At 43.8% G+C, this 23,254-nt stretch overlaps 1 protein-coding gene across 2 annotated transcripts in view; it reads right to left on the bottom strand.

Annotated features, from left to right (window-relative positions):
* The window catches only part of LOC308706605 (shisa family member 6), a 96,209-nt gene that overhangs the window by 70,744 nt on the left and 2,211 nt on the right, over positions 1–23,254 (bottom strand). For both annotated transcript variants that reach the window (XM_081392362.1, XM_081392363.1), the window contains exons 3-4: positions 22,812–22,972; positions 6,386–6,484 (exon numbers count right to left, since the gene is read on the bottom strand). In XM_081392362.1, coding sequence (XP_081248488.1) covers positions 6,386–6,484; positions 22,812–22,972 — 260 coding nt within the window. The remainder of the gene's footprint in view (positions 1–6,385; positions 6,485–22,811; positions 22,973–23,254) is intronic.

Below are 23,254 nucleotides of genomic sequence, written 5' to 3' on the forward strand. Positions count from 1 at the left end.
TCCCTTCGAAAACAAACTGACTGCTGTGTTCCTTATTACACCCAAGAACAGAACACCACAATCGCTTAGACGCCATTCTGCTCATAGACAGTGCTCCAGCGTATCAACAATGACCGCGCCGGTCCGCGCTGACTATGATGATTGACAGCTCGGGGTCTGTGTTGAAACGCTGCTGTCAATCAACAATCGTGGGAAGGGCGTCGATTTTGTGATGTCACAAAATCGAACAGCTTGATTTGAGACGGGAAAACATATAAGAAGATAAAAAAAAACACTGGATGGATTTTTATCATTTTATGATGGTTGTGTACAGGCCAACACACATTTCAGTACAATCAACTTGTAAAAGTGCATGTACCATTATATGACCCCTTTAACTATTAAAAGGATACTATGACAAAGATATCGCTTTCCTTATTCAAACTGATTTTTTCTCCCTTGAATATGTATACAGATGGGTGTATAAAGATTGTTTTATCAATAAAATTAAACACTGTTTTCTAATATAGCCTATTTTCTTCAAATAATTCAAGCACCTTTTCAGAAATATGGCTGTTTTAAAGGATTTTCCAAGACTTAAAGTCGAAATTCGAGCACTTTAAGCACCTTGTACGAACCCTGCATGCAAAAGAAAATCATATTCTGATCGAAGAAGTTTCAACTCTTCCTCGACCGACTCATACTCAGAACTAAAGGCATTAAGAGCTTTAATAAATAAGGTTCATGACGTGATGACATGACGCAAACACGCATGACTGAACTTTTGGCCGAGGGGTTTGTTTTCTTGATCAGCCACATGTGAAGCGTTCACCATCAGAGAGCAACACAACATTCACAGAGCCTCTTTATAATGATGACTCGACGACATGTTTCAGCACAGCGAGAGTCGGCCTCCTCAACGACCCTTAATCACCATGGTGAATCTCCAAGCCTGGGCTATTCTGGAGCGCAGGGCAGAAGAGGTGAGGATGAAGAGAACCAGTGGCATGGCAACAGTCAGACGACAAGACCGAGAGAAACACAGCAATTCATCAAGCAGTAAAACATTCCACGACATGTCGGCTTTAGTTACGGAGAGAACGGCCATCCGACACACACACTGAGAGAGTCCGAGAAAAACCATCTGACACACACACTGACACACACACTGAGAGAGAAACATCTCAGTCATCATTATCAGGAGGAGAGATGTGTTCGAAAACATTGGTTTCACTGGAATGAATCAAACGTGATCATTGTCATCAATGGACTTACAGTCAAACCAAAATCTATTCACACACCTTCAACATTTCTCACATTATCACAGTTTATTCGCTATAGTTTAGAAAACGGTAATAAATATGAGCAGAACTCAGTTGATATTTGACTGGTTTTGTCCGTCCTTCTGTTAGACTGTCTCACACATGAATTATGTTGAATATCTGTCAGCTGTTAAATTTAACTACACAATTAGATAATACCAGTTTAGCTCAACCAATCACCAAGCAATGCTTCATTGTGTTCAGTCTGTGTGTAAAAAGAGCATTAGCAATTAAAGAAAACACACTTCAGCAAAACATGATCAGCTCAAAGTGTCCCAATCATTTTTAGTCCCAAATGTTTATAAATGTCACTGGTAGTCACTGTATGAACAATTGTTGGGTATAATATGTCACAGTTTACTTTATTTTGCTCTCCTCACTTACAGAAATGAACTATAGTGTCCTGATCACACTAGTGAAAAAATATATCAAAAATGATATCTGGTGTCTGAATAATGTTTGGTTGGACTGTATATTATATGGCTAAACGAGGCTGTGAGACGTACAACCCGCACTGATTGTTAAATCATGAACACTGAAAATATGTCTTTCCAAAACCTCTTCTTCATCCATGTTGAGTTAAACACACAGACTTTAGTCAATACTGTGATCGTTGTCAATGTTGAATCCTGCAGAAACTAGACATCTCAACGTCAGCAGTCTCATATCAAAACAGTTTTACCTTTATAGTTAGAACGTATGTTACATAGTCCATGCATACTGTCTTTAAAGCCAAATATATGCAAGTGCACGTCTAAAATAATGAACTTTTAGAAGATATGCATTAAACATTTGTCGTAAAAATCCCCAAGAAAATTAAAAAAGGTCCCTGTAAATGACATACAGCACGATGAACTTGTCCAGAGTAAAAACAGAATGCCAATCACAGAGCATGGCGACCCGGGCTGTAGATCTGCAGATATTCACAGCCGGCTGAGAAGTGAAGGGTGTTTTTGTCATGTTGAAATGCATCAGTCTGGAAAGCATTCATTCGCCTTGAAGCGTCCAGATCCTTTCTCTCATGTTTTATGACCAACAAAAATAGCCATCCCTTCCACCGCCACCACGAGATGCTGAATAGCCCATTGTGAAAAGGGCACTAAAGACACATAACCCAAAACACACACGTCTCCGGCAGGTTGCAGGCAGACAGGGGGAATAAATGGATTTTAGGTCAATGCTTTGTACTGAGGAAATGAAATTGCAGTCCTAATGGAGATTGTCTTTCCTCTCATGGTTATTCTGGACGATCACTACGAGTTCCCCTGTTTAAGAGCTGTAGTGTGTTACTGACCCACGACACACTCATGACGGCTATAACACACGTCATTCCTCACCGCGTTTCCTTGCCCTTTAAAGGACTTCCAGAAATGCCATTAATATTGTCAGGTTTTCATGAGCGATTCTTCTGCACAGAGAGTAGATTCATTGTTCCCAGTCTGAGTCAGCAGAGAGCGCATGAATATTAATCGCTGCATAACCAGTGAGAACTGACACATGTGGAAGGCTTGTACGCGAGTGGGATGAAGAAAGGCACCTTACCGAAGGCTATTAGATGAAGCTCGATGTTTTCATGTACGTGTTAGAAATCAGGCGGCGGGTGCAAACCTTCCACTCTCTCACAGAACATTCACATTACTCATGTTACACTGCAGATGTGGAGATGATGATGATACACACACCCTTCACACATGTTCAAAAGGGTTCGTTTTTCAGTAGAAATCTTTAAAATAACATACAGTCCAACCAAACATTATTCAGACACCAGAGATATAATTTTTGATATTTTTTTCACTAGTGTGATCTGGGCTGCGTTCTCCGAAACTACCTTAACGCTACGTCGTTCTTAAGTTGTACCTTAAGAAGTACCTTTTCGTTAATACGTGGTTTCTGAAACCTTCTTAGTTAAGTACACCTTCTGTAAGTCATACGTTCGTAAGGTTGGTCTGGACCACTCTTAGCTTTACCTTATCACTGTTGCAGGTCTATATGAATATAATTCAGAAGTTTTAATACACCCAGACAGTGTTCAATTAGGCTAATTCAAGTGTTTTCATGCAAAGAATAAAATTGTCATTACAATGATTGTTGTTAGAATTTTAATTATATTATTATATAATACAATTTTATAAATTTATTGTAATTAAAGAGCGCTTTTAAAGGCCAGTGAAAGCATAGGCTACTGTTAAGTCCTATTCGGACACTTTCTCATGGGCTCGTCCGGTATTTTAAACATTTACAGGGGTAAGTCGGTTATTTTAGTGCCGTCCGAATCCATAATATCAGTGTTTTTTCTCACCCAACCTGTGTAAAAATCCCTGTCCAAATTAGTACCTACTGTTTTTTGACAAACAGGTCGTGTGGTAATTTAATTGCCGTCTGAATCCACATCTCCGAGTTTACAAAAAGAGATTCAAAATCCACTGTTTAAATCCTTTTTGATCACTGCCGAGCACCTTACGTGACGTACACTTTTATTTACTGAAATGCTGGAAAGTATTTACAAGAACAATATTTCATCGCAGCGCCACCTCAGCGAACAAAAATGGGAAAGAGAAGAAAGCACATAAAAAATTTAAATGGTTATTATGGCAGCAATATATGATAGCCTATAATTTTAAAATATGTAGGCAAGTATAGGCTAGTATAGTTTGGATTATTTTTTTAAATATCCCATGAGTCCTAATGAATGCAATTTAAACTATTTCTGAAGTGATTATTTTATAAAGAACACCACTTTCTAGCTTAACGCAGTGAAGCAGCCCCTGCACGAGAGAATAATTGATTCTCGAGTCATCGATATCAACCAATTCAGCAGCATCGCCACGGACAGCGCCGGGTAACGTCGCACGTAAGAAGGTATTTGGTATACCTTCAGTTAAGTTATACCTTAAGAGTCTTCGTAGCGCGCTAAGAGACAACGTTATCGGAGAACGCACCCCAGGACACTATAGTTCATTTCTGTAAGTAAGGAGAGCAGAATAAAGTAAACTGTGAGATATTATACCCAACAATTCTTCTTACAGTGACTACCTGTGACATTTATAACAATTTGGGGCCAATAATGATTGGGACACTTTGAGCTGATCATGTTTTGCTGAAGTGTGTTTTCTTTAATTGCTAATGCTCTTTTTACACACAGACTGAACACAATGAAGCATTGCTTGGTGATTGGTTGAGCTAAACTGGTATTATCTAATTGTGTAGTTAAATTTAACAGCTGACAGATATTCAACATAATTCATGTGTGAGACAGTCTAACAGAAGGACGGACAAAACCAGTCAAATATCAACTGAGCTCTGCTCATATTCTATTACCATTTTCTAAACTATAGCGAATAAACTGATAATATGAGAAATGCTGAAGGTGTGTGAATAAAAAGTATTTTAAGAGAATAGGGGCCCTATCTCGCTCCCAGCGCAATTGACTGTACAGCGACGCATGTGTCATTCCTATTTATTTCTCACCCGACGCACAGTGGACTCTTCCCTCCACAGACGCACGTCGGTAAATTAGGGAATGAACTTGCGCTCCCGGGGGCGGTTCAGTGAAGAGAGGAGGCGTGTCCCGGCGCAAACGTTCTCTGGTGCTATTTTGCAGTTTCAGAAAACAATTCCTCCACAGACCAGGAGAAACCTCGTCTAAAGTCAGTGGCGCGTTGCTCATGTTATTCAGATGCTATTTTAAGGGCACATGCTTGGCCATAATGTAGCGTGAGCACAACACACACACACTTTGCTTATCTCATCTACACACAGAAGCAACAGTTTTCATTTTTAGAAAATCATACATAATTACAAGGAAAAATATTAACACACGAGGGAAATCATTGTTGTGTCCATGAAGATGTGAAAAATAGGCATAAATATAGCTTACACATTTACCCAAATTATCATACGCCTGTTTAACCGAAGCTAATCTGGGTGTGTTTCTCCGTCCCCAATGTCACTTCTCTGTGTTTTACGGCCCTGACGAGAACGCCGGTCTCCTCGGCTGTGAACCGCTCCTGGCAAATCCGCCGTTATAATAGCAATCCGCCATGGAACAAGCGCGCCTGCTCTTAAAGGGAATGTGAGATGACGCTCTGATTGGTTTATTTCACGTTACGCCCAAACCACACCTATGAGTAATGAAGCGACTTCAGACCAACACATGTTAGATTTGTGTCGGGCGCAAGAGTCATTTATCCCGCCGGTATAATAGCAACAGCGCCCGAGACCCGCCCACAAAGTTACTTGCGTTTCGCGTTTGATACTTGCGTTTCAGATCGTTAAAATAGGGCCCATAGTCTTATTTGATTTTCAGTGAAGTTTATATTTAATCCCTATGAGCGAGCGGACATTGACCACCCGGACTTTTTACTGTTTACTGTATCAAATCCACTTGATACAGTGTCTGTGTTTATAATTATCATTTCTATTGAAATGATAATCAAATGAAATTTAATTTTCATGTTTATTAAAGTTAATGCTAGAAAAATATAAATATTTAGGGTTTAAATGTGCATTTAATCATCTCCCAAATGTGGATAACAGGGTTGCAAAATTTGCACATCTCATAAAAAAATAAATAGAAAATAAAACAGGTTTGTTGTGAACTCTATTCTGGGAAGTGCCGTGTGAAGAGCTGGTACAGGATTCTCTCACGGAAAATGGAAAACCCGGAACAGTGGAGCGGACTGATTTCTGAAAGCTTTGAGCAGCGTGTGGAAATCTCTGTAGCTCCGTTCGTTTCTTGTACATGTAAAACTCAAGCTTTGGCTTCTTTGGGAACAACCTTCGGTGACACCAACTAACAAACTACTCAACATTAAAGGGTCATGAACTCAGAAATTGACATGTAAGAGGCCATTGTTCTATAAAACATACTGTCAGTTTCAGAAATTGAAACTTTCTTGTTAATCTTTTATTGAAACCAAGCTGCCAAAGCGACTCTGTGTATTTCACTTCCGGGCTTTCATTACCTAATAGATATGCATATTTCAGCATAAGACTAAACAGACAGAAGAGCTTCAAGAACAGGATCACAGGATTTTAGATCAATCGTTTGTTAGTCATTAAGCAGCGATATAGAATTACGTTACCTTTAGCGTGACTTCGGCCCAGCGTCACAAAGCCAGAGGAGATGAAGTTGTGCAGGTCGTGTCCGCCTCCTCGAGTGCTCTCCTTCAAGTAATGAGCTCCTGTGAACGACAAGTAGAAGATCATCATGTAGAAGATCATCGTCACATGTAGAAGATCATCACATGTAGAAGATCATCATCACATGTAGAAGATCATCACATGTAGAAGATCATCATCACATGTAGAAGATCATCACATGTAGAAGATCATCGTCACATGTAGAAGATCATCGTCACATGTAGAAGATCATCATATGTAGAAGATCATCACATGTAGAAGATCATCACATGTAGAAGATCATCACATGTAGAAGATCATCATCACATGTAGAAGATCATCATCACATGTAGAAGATCATCACATGTAGAAGATCATCATCACATGTAGAAGATCATCGTCACATGTAGAAGATCATCGTCACATGTAGAAGATCATCACATGTAGAAGATCATCATCACATGTAGAAGATCATCATCACATGTAGAAGATCATCGTCACATGTAGAAGATCATCGTCACATGTAGAAGATCATCACATGTAGAAGATCATCACATGTAGAAGATCATCATCACATGTAGAAGATCATCATCACATGTAGAAGATCATCGTCACATGTAGAAGATCATCACATGTAGAAGATCATCACATGTAGAAGATCATCATCACATGTAGAAGATCATCATCACATGTAGAAGATCATCGTCACATGTAGAAGATCATCACATGTAGAAGATCATCATCACATGTAGAAGATCATCACATGTAGAAGATCATCGTCACATGTAGAAGATCATCACATGTAGAAGATCATCATCACATGTAGAAGATCATCGTCACATGTAGAAGATCATCACATGTAGAAGATCATCGTCACATGTAGAAGATCATCACATGTAGAAGATCATCGTCACATGTAGAAGATCATCACATGTAGAAGATCATCATCACATGTAGAAGATCATCACATGTAGAAGATCATCATCACATGTAGAAGATCATCACATGTAGAAGATCATCGTCACATGTAGAAGATCATCACATGTAGAAGATCATCGTCACATGTAGAAGATCATCGTCACATGTAGAAGATCATCACATGTAGAAGATCATCACATGTAGAAGATCATCACATGTAGAAGATCATCACATGTAGAAGATCATCATCACATGTAGAAGATCATCACATGTAGAAGATCATCATCACATGTAGAAGATCATCACATGTAGAAGATCATCGTCACATGTAGAAGATCATCGTCACATGTAGAAGATCATCATATGTAGAAGATCATCACATGTAGAAGATCATCACATGTAGAAGATCATCATCACATGTAGAAGATCATCATCACATGTAGAAGATCATCACATGTAGAAGATCATCATCACATGTAGAAGATCATCGTCACATGTAGAAGATCATCGTCACATGTAGAAGATCATCGTCACATGTAGAAGATCATCACATGTAGAAGATCATCATCACATGTAGAAGATCATCATCACATGTAGAAGATCATCGTCACATGTAGAAGATCATCACATGTAGAAGATCATCACATGTAGAAGATCATCATCACATGTAGAAGATCATCATCACATGTAGAAGATCATCGTCACATGTAGAAGATCATCACATGTAGAAGATCATCATCACATGTAGAAGATCATCACATGTAGAAGATCATCGTCACATGTAGAAGATCATCACATGTAGAAGATCATCATCACATGTAGAAGATCATCGTCACATGTAGAAGATCATCACATGTAGAAGATCATCGTCACATGTAGAAGATCATCACATGTAGAAGATCATCACATGTAGAAGATCATCATCACATGTAGAAGATCATCATCACATGTAGAAGATCATCGTCACATGTAGAAGATCATCACATGTAGAAGATCATCATCACATGTAGAAGATCATCACATGTAGAAGATCATCGTCACATGTAGAAGATCATCACATGTAGAAGATCATCATCACATGTAGAAGATCATCGTCACATGTAGAAGATCATCACATGTAGAAGATCATCGTCACATGTAGAAGATCATCACATGTAGAAGATCATCGTCACATGTAGAAGATCATCACATGTAGAAGATCATCATCACATGTAGAAGATCATCGTCACATGTAGAAGATCATCACATGTAGAAGATCATCATCACATGTAGAAGATCATCACATGTAGAAGATCATCGTCACATGTAGAAGATCATCACATGTAGAAGATCATCATCACATGTAGAAGATCATCGTCACATGTAGAAGATCATCACATGTAGAAGATCATCATCACATGTAGAAGATCACTGCAATTCTTCCTTCCAGAGTAAACACCCGTCAGAAGCAGAACAGGACTAATCCCCAGTGCATTTCAAGACTTATGACTTTCCATAATTCATAGGTAAAGTCACCTTGTCCACACAACAGAATATTAGATGCTGGCACTGTCCGAGGTCTTATATTAATTCCTGACGTTCTAATTATCAATGAAATAGCAGCATAACGATAACCTTGAGCACCATCTGGGAGTTTAGTGCAGCGTTCACTCAAACAAGAAGCATCATATCTGCGTGTTTCTGGGCTTTAGTGAAGAATCCAAATGCTCCACCAAATGTCCACCCAAAAATGAGTATTCTGACATAAATGATGTATTCACCATTATGATGTTTCTAACCTGTCTGCACTTCTCTTTCTTCTGTGGAACACAAAAGAAGATGCTTTAAAAACTGACATTACAATACTATTGTACACTGTTGCAAATGCAAGTTTAAATGGAACAGTTTCATTTAAACTTTAGACAAAATATTTTTTAAAAATCAACAAAAAAAAGTGTCTTATGTTAAGTATCATATTTGATCCATCAGGCTTTTATGGCTCATAGTCTGATATACAGTAGTGAGAAGATAGAGGAAAAAACAGGATCAAACTGAGCAAAAATATGCAATTTGGTGCAGATGCTGATATTCATATAGATTCTGATGCTTGTCATGTAAATCAACGAGATCTTTATAACAGTAAAGCAGATACTGACATAAAATGCATATAAATATAATTTGTCACTCTTTATCTGCCAATAATGATGCTCATGATTTTTCTAAAGAATGATGTATGATAATCAAGTAAACCTCAGTCACTTCAGTCCAGTTTAAATATATATCTAACAATATGAAAGTTATTCTTGTGTTTACTTGATAAAACAGGTCAGATCTGACAGCAGAAAGACACGTGAAGCACAAGCTGAAGGACGTCTGTACAATTATACTAAAAGACTTTTACTTGAAAGAGTCTAAACTATCAGTCAGACGTCAGAAGGTTGTGTGTGACCGGTTTATCCGCAAACTGGTAAATGCCCTCTGTTATGATTGGCTAACGTCACTGCATAGCAAACACTATGAACGGCCACTCGCTATTACACGCGAGCAAGTGCTTTGAAAACATTATCCACATAAAACCGTCATTTACAGACGAAGGATTATGAAATCCTTTACTGATGGTTTGTTAGATCCAGAACAGTCTTCATCTGTCAGCAAACGTTTCTATGTGAACTCGTCATTACTCTGTGCCTCGGTCAAATGCTCAGAACAAACATATAATCCTCCGACACGATCTGGGACGCCATTAAAATAAACCATCCACTTGTTTCTGACATTGACGTCTGTGCAGAGACTCAAACCAGCTGGTTAAACTGGACGCGACGCTGAAGGCAATGCCAGCCGCTGAGTGACTGAACGCCAGTGGGGTGGGGGGGGGGGGCATGGTGCGATGATGTACAACTATTGGTTGACGTCTTGCTCTGGAGGCGGGAATATGCAAATGTATTTGCCAGTGTGAAGTCACAGATCACCCAATATCAAAACCAGCTGTTTTTGGAGCTTGATTAAATAAATGCTTTTTTTATAATGAGGACGATGTTTTAAAGGAATAGTACTTAAAAATCTACATTCTGTCATCATTCACTCTCCCTATAGTTTTTTCAAACCTGTATGAGTTTCTTTCTTCTGCTGAACACAAAAGAAGATATGCTGAAGAGCGTCGGTAACCAGACAGTGTATGGACCCCATTGACTTCCATAGTAGGAAAATAAATACTCTGGTTATCGACATTGTGAAAAATATCTTCTTTTTTGTTCAGCAGAAGAAAGAAACTCATACAGGTTTGAAACAACTTTAGGGAGAGTAAATGATGACAGAATTTTCATTTTGAAGTACTATTCCTTTAAGCTCTGAAACTTGCAGGATATTTTAATGGTACAAAGTCCTCGTACAGTATATGTCAAAAGATCAAAGCAAATTTGATTTCTCATGCCATGACCCCATTCATTAATCTATCCAATAAATCCACCACTATTTAAAGTCAATGAGGTGTGCTTTTCATAGCTAAACGAAAAGCACAACAGGAAGAACAAGGCTGAAGAATCAAAAGGTTGAGCTGTAGGAAACACTGAGTTAAAATGTTGTTTACAGAGTCTGTCAGATTCTCATACTGAGAGCCAGCATGTTCAAAGACGCTTTTGCTTCGGATCACTAGGAACAGTTGGACAAACAGAAAACAACAACACAACCAGGGGCGTCGGCCTCGGGGTAAAACCAGTACTGATTACCAGGGCCCCAAGGGGAGAGAGGGCCCTTGAAAAGTCTGGAATATATTTTATTTTACCTGGATATTTTCATGAATAAATACATTTCATAATGAATGTCAGATGAAATGTAAAGTTAGTGTATTGGCTGAATAACTTGGTTGATTGACTGACTACATTTTGTATACAAAAAAGTAAAGACTATCTAAGGTCTCACGGTCCCACCCCTTGCTAATGTGCCAAATGGTTTAGTCCATCTGCACACATTTTGTTTATGTTAGTTAGTTGAGCATCTGGTGGAGCGCAATCTTCTGCTGTAGAAATGTCTTTCTCAAAGAAAGCCATATCAGGCCACCAAAAAAAGAAAGGAAAGACAGGAGAAGGAAAGAAAACAAAATGAGGGGAAACAATTGGTAACTGACTTCTTTTCAAAGAAAGGTGAGAACAAACTAGAACACGAAATCTATAATGCTAAACTGCTTGAATATCTCCACAATCGTTAGTGCTAAAAAATGAACTGAGACAACCCACTGAAAGAGCAGAACATACACTTTCAGATGAAAATTTGGTTATAAATGTAATCTGAGGTAAAAGCTAAATAAATAAACTGTACACTAACAATCCTGTTTGCGTACAACACACCATTATAATAGCCTAATTTGAAACATGTTTCATTTTAAATTAATAGGCTATAATATCTAAAATTAGCAATAATTGGCAATTATGATTTTTCATAATTACTAAAAACAGATTTTTTTCAGTACAAAAACTGCTAAGCTTTAACAAAAAGTAACTTTTATTGTTATAATTGTGATTTCATAATATGTAGATATGAATCTAACTGGAAAAACCTGTGAAAAGATGTCTTTTAGTTTTAAACTTTTAGTACTTTTAGAGCTCTGCAGCCATCTACTGGTTAAAGTGATTGATTTTTTTACTTTTAAAACGATACTCGGTTACTCACGTAACCTCGGTTCTCTCTAGAGAGGGAACGAGTATTGCGTAAGCTTGCTTACGCTGCGGGAAAGTCTTCTTTTCTCGAGATACTGAAGCCAAAAATTATCCTTAATTTCATTTTTTGTCAACGCAGTGCAGCTGCGGGCAGCTGAGCTAGAGCGGCATACTGCGCGCTCATTGGCTGCCGCGCGGCAACTGCTTAAGCCTACCAGTGAGCCTGGCGTGACGTCACGCCCAATGAGGGCGCGCGCGCCCTAGCGCGTCACAGCCCGCCAGAATGGGCGGCGTCAGAGCATATATAAGGAAGGCTCGTAGGCTATATTCTCTGTTTTCTGTCGAATGAAGCGACACGAGCTACAGGCTTCAAGCACGGCAGGGAACGCAATACTCGTTCCCTCTCTAGAGAGAACCGAGGTTACGTGAGTAACCGAGTATCGTTCTCTTACGAGAGGTTCTCTCGTATTGCGTAAGCTTGCTTACGCTGCGGGAACCCCTTGTCCACGCCGTGCGAGCCTAACAATCACATATGACTCTATGAAGAGCATAGAGGTGAAAAACAGGTGGCCAGCGGTGCGGGCCAACACATGTTCATAAGCACATCTAGGGAACGCAAGAACGGCAAGGCCGGTCTATGTATACTGACCCTGAGCGTGCAGCTCAACAGACAAGCTAGTCAATAGTACAACCTGCGCATATGGGCAGGACATGAACACGACTAGACTGACAGAAGTTTTGCCTGCAGAGCGGGAACTTCCAGGTTATAAAACCTAACAAAAGTGGAGGGGGACGCCCAGCCCGCCGCCATACAAATGTCATGAATGGAAATCCCGCTGGACCATGCCCACGATGAGGCCATGCCTCTGGTGGAATGAGCCCGTATGCCCAACGGACATTGCAGGTCTTTTGACGCATATGCTGCCGCAATAGCGTCCACTATCCATCTGGATAGCGTCTGTTTCGAGGCGGCGCGACCCTTAGCGCGCCCTCCAAACGAAACGAAAAGCTGCTCTGAGAGCCTGAAGGCTGCAGAGCGCGTGACATAACACCTTAACGCCCTGACCGGGCAAAGGCGGTTGACACCCTCCTCACTGCCGGATGACGGCAGGGCCGATAGGGTAATGACTTGAGCCCTAAAGGGAGTACCTAACACTTTGGGGACATAGCCGTGCTTCGGTTTGAGAATGGCTAACGAGTCGTTAGGTCCAAACTCGAGGCACGACGCGCTGACAGACAGCGCATGCAAATCGCCCACTCGTTTGACTGAAGCCAGAGCTAGCAGAAAAACGGTTTTAAGCGTCAAGTATTTCAACTCCACAGAGTCCAAAGGCTCGAACGGATGCACTTTCAGGGACTCTAGGACCAGGGACAGGTCCCAAATAGGGACTGACGGGGGCCGGGGAGGGTTCATCCTCCTGGCCCCTCGCAGAAAACGGGTGATGAGTTCATCCCTGCCCAGTGAGCGGCCGCGCGCCGAATCGGCGAACGCTGCTATGGCCGCGACGTAAACCTTGAGCGTGGAGGGGGACCTGCCCGCGTCCAACATCTCTTGGAGAAAGTTCAATACCTGTGGGACTCCACAGGACTGAGCATTAGAACCCATTTCCACACACCATTTGTTAAACACTGACCATTTAGACGCATAGAGCCGCCTCGTCGAGGGGGCTCTGGACTGCGTGATCGTGTTAATTACCCCTTCTGGCAGATCAACGAATATCCGTTGATTTCCCACGCATGCAGAGACCAGTGCTCTGGATGGGGATGCAGAATCGATCCTCGAGCTTGAGAGAGAAGATCTCTCCTCACCGGGATCGGCCATGGGGCTGTGTCTGTCAGCCTCATTAGCTCGGAAAACCACGGTTGGTTTTCCCAGCGCGGGGCTATGAGGAGCGCTGCGCAGTTCGTCTCCCTGATCCTCGCTAGCACTTGAGGCAGCATCGAGATCGGGGGGAACGCATACAGCGGAACGCTGGGCCATGTCTGGGCCAGCGCGTCCTCGTGTTTCGAGAAAAACCTCTGGCACTGAGCGTTCTCGCTCGCGGCGAAGAGGTCGATCTCCGCTTTGCCAAAGCGATGCCAAAGCGCTTGGACCGTCTGGCGGTGTAGAGACCATTCCCCTGGGGGAACGTTGTCCCTGGACAGTCTGTCCGGGCCGTCGTTGAGGCGACCGGGTACATGAGCTGCCCTTAGGGAGCGCAGCGGGCCCTGAGCCCAGGATAGGAGGCGCTCTGTGAGAGCGCGCAGGGCTCTGGATCTGATTCCGCCCTGGCGGTTCACGTAAGACACTACTGACATGTTGTCCGAGCGGACTAGCACATGGTGTCCCCGTAGGAGTGGTAGAAAGTGCTTCAGCGCTTTCTCGACCGCCAGCATCTCTAGACAGTTTATGTGAAGGCTTTTCTCCGTATTCGACCACCGGCCGCAAATCGGACTGCCCTCGTGAGTCGCTCCCCAACCCATGTTGGACGCATCTGTCGAGACCACTTTGCGGTGTGCGATGACCCCCATCGACACTCCCCGCTGAAACCATTCGGCCGCCAGCCAGGGCTGCAGGGCTGAGACGCAGCGCTGAGTCACTCTGACTGGTGCACGGCCCGAAATCCATGCTTTGCGGGACACTTCCGACTTTAGCCAGCACTGAAGCGGGCGCATTCGAAGTAAACCCAGCTGCAGGACCGCTGCGGCTGACGCCATATGGCCCAAAAGCCTCTGAAAGGTTTTTAGGGGAAAAACTTTTCCCACCTGAACGGAAGCGGCGAGGTGCCGAACACGGCGCGCGCGCTGTGTTGACAGTCTGGCCGTCATCGCCGCCGAATCCAGATCTATACCCAGGAAAGTGATAGACTGGCTGGGGGTTAGAGAGCTCTTGTCCCAGTTCACGGAAAGACCCAGGCTTTCCAAATGACCGAGAAGCGCTTTCTTGTGAGAAACTAGTTCCTCTGTTGACTGCGCTATAATGAGCCAATCGTCCAGATAGTTCAGAATTCGCATCCCTTTCGATCTCAGGGGTGCGAGGGCCGCGTCCATGCACTTCGTAAAAGTACGGGGTGCCAGGGACAAGCCGAACGGCAGGACGGTGTACTGATATGCCTGACCGTCGAAGGCGAATCTCAAGAATGGCCTGTGACGGGGAATAATCTGAATCTGAAAATACGCGTCTTTCAGATCGAGAGAGATGAACCAGTCCCCCGGGCGAATCTGCGCGAGGATTTGACCGGTCGTGAGCATTTTGAACGGTCGTTTCACGAGCGCTTTGTTCAAATATCTCAGATCTAGTATAGGTCTGAGCGCTCCGCCCTTCTTGGGTACGAGGAAATAGCGGCTGTATAAGCCTGCCTCGGCAGCCAGAGGGTGAACTCGTTCTATGGCACCTTTGTGCAGTAAATTCGCTATCTCTGCGTGAAGCAGATGGGCTGCATCTGCTTTCACTTGTGTCTCGACCCGGGCGCGAAAACGCGGGGGGCGGCGAGCGAATTGAAGCGAATAGCCCTTTATCACTGTGTTTAATACCCATTCCGACATTCCCGGAATAGCTTTCCATGCATTCGCACTCATAGCTAGGGGTCGGATAGCCTCCGGGTCCCGCCCGCCGCACAGCGCGGGACGGGGAGCCTGTGGCGGTATGTGCGCGAGTCGCGCAGTGACAGTGAGGGGAGACGGGGGCTCGCTGATAGCGGCAGCCGGCTGAATGACGCTGTGAGAGAGCGTTTTGAGCAACGGCTCGCGGCGCGGAAGCGGGGCGGGCTCGTGAGTGTGTACATGAGAGCGTGCGTGCTGTATAGCGGGCACAGGACTCTTTATTAACGCACAGCCGGCAGTGGAGTGCTTTCGTCCCCGAATGTGTGAGGCAGAGCGGGCACTGTGTAGGTGTGAGCACTGGGTTGTGGGCACGTGACCTACAGCTAACACTCGAGCGGCCGTAGCGCGCTTTATGTGAGTGCACTCTGTGGGGTACACAGGGGGGATTGTGCTTGTGTGTAGTGATGAGCACTGGGGTGTGGGCATGTTTACTACACTCATAGCACTGACGGCGTGAGCCGAATGACCAGATTTTACACTCTTTATTCGATTTATCTGGGTCGCCGTAAAAACGGCGTTTGTGTGCAGGCGAGAGAGTTGAGAAACTGGCTCGTTGGCTGCGGTGGACACTACTGCAGTAGCCTTTATCAAGGGGACTGGCAGAGGGATACAGGTTAGCTTCGACGGCGGTCCGGCCGCGGCGGGACTCAACCGTCTTTTCCTCCTTGCGAGTGCTAGGAGGATTTCGCAGGCTCGGTTTTCAGCGAAACTCTAGGCCGGGGACCCCGCGGGGGTGGCGGCCTGTGTTGGCTGGTGGAGCGGGACCTGGGTCGGCCGCGCTGACGCTGCTGCGATGCTGGAGGTCGGGAGGGGCGCCGCGTGGGGCTGCGTGCAGGAGGCTGAGTTTTAGAGCGGCCTGCAGTGGAGCTCGAGCGGCGGGGCAGGAAGAGGTTCATGGCCTGTGACGCCTTCTGAACTTCCGAGAAGCTGTCCACGAGGCCACTTACCGCGGGGCCGAAGAGGCCGGCGGGTGAGAGCGGGGCGTTGAGAAAAACGGACCGCTCTTGCTCTCCCATGTCGGCTAGCGTTAGCCAGAGGTGGCGCTCAATGACAGTCAGCGAAGCCATAGATCGTCCGATCGCTTGGGCTGCTGTCTTCGTCGTGCGAAGAGAGAGATCCGTCGCACTGCGCAGGTCGGTCAAAGCAGATTTATCAAGTTTTCCCTCGTCGAGCTGGCTGAGGAGGTCGGCTTGAAAAACTTGTAAAACCGCCATTGTGTGCAGGGCTGAGGCGGCTTGCCCAGCGGCGGAGAAAGCGCGGCTGGCAAACGCCGAAGTAGTCCTGCAGGCCTTGGACGGGAGGGCAGTCTTTGAGCGCCATCTCGCGGATGGGGGGCAAAGATGCGCTGCAACCGCTGGTTCGACCGGTGGGATCCGGTCATACCCTTTCTCCTTGGCTCCGTCTACGCGAGAGAGAGTAGATGAGGCCGGAGAACGGAGTCTGGCCGAAACTGGAGCGTCCCAGGATTTGGTAAGCTCCTCGTGAAGCTCCGGCAGAAAAGGCGCTGGCCTGGACACTGGAGCTCGTCGACTGGCGGGCAAGAAGCACCCGTCGAGTCTGTTGGGCGGAGTCACCGCTGGCGGGGACCATTCGAGGCCCAGGTGTTCGACTGCTGCCGTGAGGAGGCGGAGAAGCTCGGCGTCCACACTGGCGTGAGTCCTGCTGGACGCTCTGGTGGAGGAGGCGGAGCGGACAGAACCGGACCATTCCTCGCTGTCCGACGCCATTAGTGAGCACGTGTCCAGTAGCGCGTCATCATCCGCTTCATCCCCTGAGGCGACGGCATCGAGGGCGTGAGCCGTCGGCTGCGCGTCGGGAAGCGGGGGCGGAGAAGGAGAGAGCGAGGCTCGCGGGAGAGGCTCCGGCGAGGCCTTGGCTCGAGTCTCGGGCTCCGGTGGTCGCTGCGAGCGGCGTTTCTTCTTACGCGGCCCGAGGACAGTAGGAGCAGGTTCCGCGAAGAGGGCGAGTCGAGCCCGCAGGGTCGACATCGGCAGCTCTTCACAGAAAGCGCAGCCGCCCGTGGAAAGCGCGACGGCTGCGTGGTCCCGGCCCAGGCAGAGAGCGCAGAGAAGATGGCGGTCTCCGTCGCTGAGCGCGGAGCGGCATGAGCCGCACGTGGTGCGAGGCATTTGCAACAACGCCTCTGCTCTTTTAGAAAGTGCTGCGGAAGCAAGAACACACACAAAAGAGCTTGCAAAGGATATTCGCCGGATAGCTGAGCTGGCACGGCAGGCTGAAGGCGGCGAAGATCGTCCGGCTTCCTCAGGCTGACCTAAGCTGGCTCGTTAGCTGGGCCTTGAAGGACAACGGCGACGGCTTCCTCTCCGAGATCAGCGATGCGAGTGCTTCGCTGAAAAGACAGAAATCAGAGAATATAGCCTACGAGCCTTCCTTATATATGCTCTGACGCCGCCCATTCTGGCGGGCTGTGACGCGCTAGGGCGCGCGCGCCCTCATTGGGCGTGACGTCACGCCAGGCTCACTGGTAGGCTTAAGCAGTTGCCGCGCGGCAGCCAATGAGCGCGCAGTATGCCGCTCTAGCTCAGCTGCCCGCAGCTGCACTGCGTTGACAAAAAATGAAATTAAGGATAATTTTTGGCTTCAGTATCTCGAGAAAAGAAGACTTTCCCGCAGCGTAAGCAAGCTTACGCAATACGAGAGAACCTCTCGTAAGAGAACTGCATTTTCCAAAATATGGTAAAAAAAAATCTTACACTAAACCATGTCAAATTATCCATGTTATCCCCATGAATGACATTTAGAAATGTGGGTCTTTTATAAGGTGAATTTTACATAAAAAACTGTTTTATTTTTTATTTTGACAAAAAACTATTTAAAAAAAATATATTTCAATTTATTTATATACATTTTGTGGAGTAAAAATGTCCAGATGTGAAGTAAAAACATTAATAAACTGAGTAAATTTACATTTGCTTAAAAAAAATCCTTAACAATTATTTTGCTACAAAATTTTGTTGCCTGGTGTCTCTGAGATATGCACTCACAAGGTATTTGCCCACTGGCAACAATAGTTGCCATTTGGACTTTTGACTAAGTATACAAAAAACTACAGATCTCTTGTAAGATTTGATTTGTTTGGATGATTCAAGAGACCAAAATGATTATGTATATATGTATATATATATATATATATATATATATATATATATATATATATACATATATATGTATATATATATACATATATATATATATATATATATATATATATATATACATATATATATATATATATATATATATATATATATATATATATATATATATATATATATATGTATATATATATACAGTATATATATGCCAACAAAAAATACTTATTAGTAACATGACAATGACCTTTCTTTGGGAGGGTTTGCCTTTCTGTTTCTTTCTGATTCTGTTTTTCCTGAGGAACATCAGGACTGCCTGTGCATAGGGCCCGGGATGTTGTGCTACGCCCCTGAACCCAACACTGAGGTAAGAGTGAGATCTGACACAGTCCTCTGAATCAAATTACTCAACATGAGGCAGGAGGTACAGAACGCAATAAAGCCACGATAAAATCCTCTCACTCGAAACCCCAAGAACTCCGAGCATCTCTTGCTCAGGTGAGCCGCCTTGCCGAGAATTCATTATGCGCTGCCGTTACTGACTATGAAGCTGAAATTAACAGGCAGTTATTTTGCACCCCTAAGGAAATCCCCAAAAGTGCTCAGAGAATCTGAGATGCAGTTTAAATGAAAATGGCTTCAGAGCCGGAAACCATTAGCGAGAGTCCTTGAAGCTGCGCTTTGACCCGCGTGTGTTCGAGGAGGAACACTGTCTGTGTGTGAGGAGGAACACTGTCTGTGTGTGAGGAGGAACACTGTCTGTGTGTGAGGATGATGCCGAGGCCTTGCAAACCACAGGGAGAAATACACTCACACTTTATGGCCCGTCCAACTTTGATATTAATTGCTAAGTGTAGCGATGAAGAGGCTATAAGTTCAAAAATGTGTAGAGCTGTATCATTATGGAATTGCCCATTGGCGCTCCACATCTTAATTAAACTAATTACATTATAGTTTAATAAGCCCGACAAATTTTATGCATGCAATGCTGATCTCTTAAAGCAATATTTGAGTAAATACACACAAACGCCTACAGAAACGCATTCTCTGCGCTTCGTTCTTTCTTTCTTTCTTTCTTTCTTTCTTTCTTTCTTTCTTTCTTTCTTTCTTTCTTTCTTTCTTTCATCGCTTAATTTGGGAGAAAGGCTGTGTTATTATTTGTTCAGGGATATTTCTAATCTAATATATTATGCATTCATGTTTCTCACTGTCAAATCATTCTTTAGTCACTTGAGATTCAGTGTGAATCCATCTATAAGCAAAGCATTTTTTACACTTCGTCACGGCTGCCATTTTAAAACAATATTCTGTATGATTCGATAAAGAGAGTCCAGTTGTGTATCATATCATAAAAACTCTAATTATTCACAGACAGTGAAAACCAAGATCATGTCGTAAACATCATTTTGGACCAAAGTCTTTCCCTGCAGTGAACTCTCTTGTGCATCAGTGCGTGTGAACATGCGTTTTCTCTGTGAGTTGATTCAGTTCACAGCACTGCAATTACACACGCTAATGTGAAGGCCGTCACTGGCCCTTAACATCGACCCGGGACCGGCCCGCTCTCTGAGGGAAACACTGGCAAACACTGGCCCTTAACATCGACCCGGGACCGGCCCGCTCTCTGAGGGAAACACTGGCAAACACTGGCCCTTAACATCGACCCGGGACCGGCCCGCTCTCTGAGGGAAACACTGGCAAACACTGGCCCTTAACATCGACCCGGGACCGGCCCGCTCTATGAACACTGGCCCTTAACATCGACCCGGGACCGGCCCGCTCTCTGAGGGAAACACTGACAAACACTGGCCCTTAACATCGACCCAGGACCAACTTCTGGAATAGTGCTGATTACCACTAAAGGAATTTAGAGTAAAAACAAAGAATAATTCTGAAAAAGCACAAATCTGTCTTACACTGAGTGCATGGGTCAAAATATAAACTCTGTTTCATTAGTATAGCCACAACATAAACAGAAGACCTGCTGCCATGAGTGTGGGTGAAAGAGAAAAAGCTTATTATCCTTGTGTAACAGATAATTCCAATTATACCTTCACTGCCATGACAACATAACGACTAAAACCCCAAAACGACCGTGAAACTGATGAGAACAACTTTACAGCTCAAATAATACACACTCTTTAACAGAAGAAAGATGCAAGTGCTGTTTTATCATTATAAGCATCACATTTTTGTGTTTAAATCCTCCAAAATTGGCCTCACTGTAACCCAACATTTGGAGGAAAATTTTTTTTTTGCTTTTGTGGTCGTCATCATCATCATCATCATCATCATCATCATCATCATCATGCCACAAATGCTGTCAAACTCGTATTGCAACAGCTGATGAATGGAGAAAAGAGCAAGAAGATCTGGAGCGTTTCATGACCTCCGCTGCCATATTGACCCTGATCCCAGGTCAGGTGTCAAGCGCTCTTATTTACGTCATCCTGCAATTCAAGGTCACTTTGTAATGAGGATAAGGAAAATATGCAGTATAAGTCGCCCTTAAAGTGCTTTATAAGGGGTTTCAGGAGCTATAGATCTGCTAGAGAGATTGGTGTTCAACATAAATCTCCTTCAGTTTGTGGTTGTTGCCATATGAGTGACATTTATCTCCCTTAAGTCAAAGCTGCCATTTGTGTGATCATAACTCATGAGAACGTCCAACAAAGTCCCTCCGTGACCTTGACCATAATGAAATTCAGCACAGCCTTCAATCCCAACACGGCAGAGCGGGTGCGGATCTGAACGGCTCATCCGGAATGGACTCCCATGTAAATATGGCATGAGGAGTCAGAGTTAACATGCGGATCACATGACAAGAACACATGCTGCAATGAGACCAACATGATATATAACCCATCTGACTGACAGCCCAGCAAGCGATTTTGCGTTTAAAAGATGTCTAATAGCTGTCCAAACACAAGGCAAAATTTGGGCTGTCAGTGAAAATGTAATAGACGTCTAACCCAGAGCCCAAGAATAGACTAGTCATCAATTACATAATAATGAGTGAAGAAGTGAAATTAATGAGTGCAATGAAATGAAACCAAACACCTTGTAATCACTGTTTACTTTGCTTCCATGATGGAATATAATACACAAGTAATTTTGGCAAAAATGACATGTAACCAAATTCAATGTTATTTTGACTAGAAGTGTGCCACTCACAGCCGGACTATATCGGGTCTATAGTGAACCGAGACGGTGAAATGGCGGCTATTGCTTGCTGGGAGGCGTCTGGCACACGGTCTGAAACACACGCAGTCCAACACGAGCCCCTGATACACATGCTCACATTAACTGTGACTGAAGCTTGTCCAAAGCCTATCCGGTGTCCTACAGAGACGGCTTTTAAGGCATCATAGGAGGTGCAGATGCTAACACTCTTCCAAACGTAGCTTGTTTAGTTAAGATGCCAACTCTGATCTCTCACTTTGGCAAAATACTCAGACTGCAATCCCAGAGTACATGCATTCAAGAAAGAAAAAAAATTCAAGATGGCGGATGAGACGAGAAATGCTTTACAAATAATAAAAAATACAATTTCATGCTAAAAACTGTCTATTAAAAAGCGTTCAGTGTAATTAAAACAGACTGTTATTTGTTCATGCTATGTGTTTTAATGATTATGTTGATTGCTCCAAATCGTCCACTTGGGGACATTTAATATCCAACAATAATATTGATCTCCTGTATTGACACCATTATAAGAGAACCGAACTGAACTGAATCACGGTTTACATATATATAAATGAACTAAATTAATAACTTTTTACGACAGAAATGATCCATCACTGAACTTACTTAAGCTGGACTGTGACGCTATTTTCTTCTAGACACAAACTTTGTTGCATTATTTTCCTGTTATCTCTGTAAAGCTGCTTTGAAACTCTGTGTTGTAAAAAGCGCTATAGAAATAAAAACTCTGTGTTGTAAAAAGCGCTATAGAAATAAAAACTCTGTGTTGTAAAAAGCGCTATAGAAATAAAGCTGACTTGACTTGAGGTTGTGTGATGGTTAGGATCACTAGCTTTTGGAACAGAGCTCAGGTAAATCAGTCAAGTGTTTCATTAAAGTGACCAAACACAACAACCCTGGAGAAGCCGGCTTAGACGTTAGATTGGCATCAGGCCGCTCACCGTGATTGGATTTGGAGCTGTGGACGGGGGTGTAGTGGTTTTTGGAGCCCGTTCGCTGTGGCGTGTCGTCTTTGGAGGAGCTGTTCATCGCAGCAAAGTTCTCACAGTCGTACTGAGATATAGGAATCGGTCCTTGTTGTCTAAGTATATCTGCAAGGGCTCTGTGGAGAATCGGAGAAATACATCAGCGAACAGCGTTCAGGTGAAAGATCTCCTCCAGATACTCTACTCTAATCTGAATGGATTTGTAGAGAAAGAAAGAAAGAAAGAAAGGTCTATAAATAAGTGTTAATCATCAGTGAGCCTCGTCTCAGTCTTGCACCTGGAAATACTGGAAGCCCAGAGGATCTGAACTCGTTCGCTCTGTTCATGTTTACCGTTCCCTGAGAAATTCAATTATTTTCGTATTAGTTTCCCTGCAGTGGCTGAACTGACAGAAGAGT

The sequence above is a fragment of the Scardinius erythrophthalmus genome (genome assembly GCF_964197995.2).
Source record: "Scardinius erythrophthalmus genome assembly, chromosome: 18".
Classification (NCBI taxonomy): Eukaryota; Metazoa; Chordata; class Actinopteri; order Cypriniformes; family Leuciscidae; genus Scardinius; species Scardinius erythrophthalmus.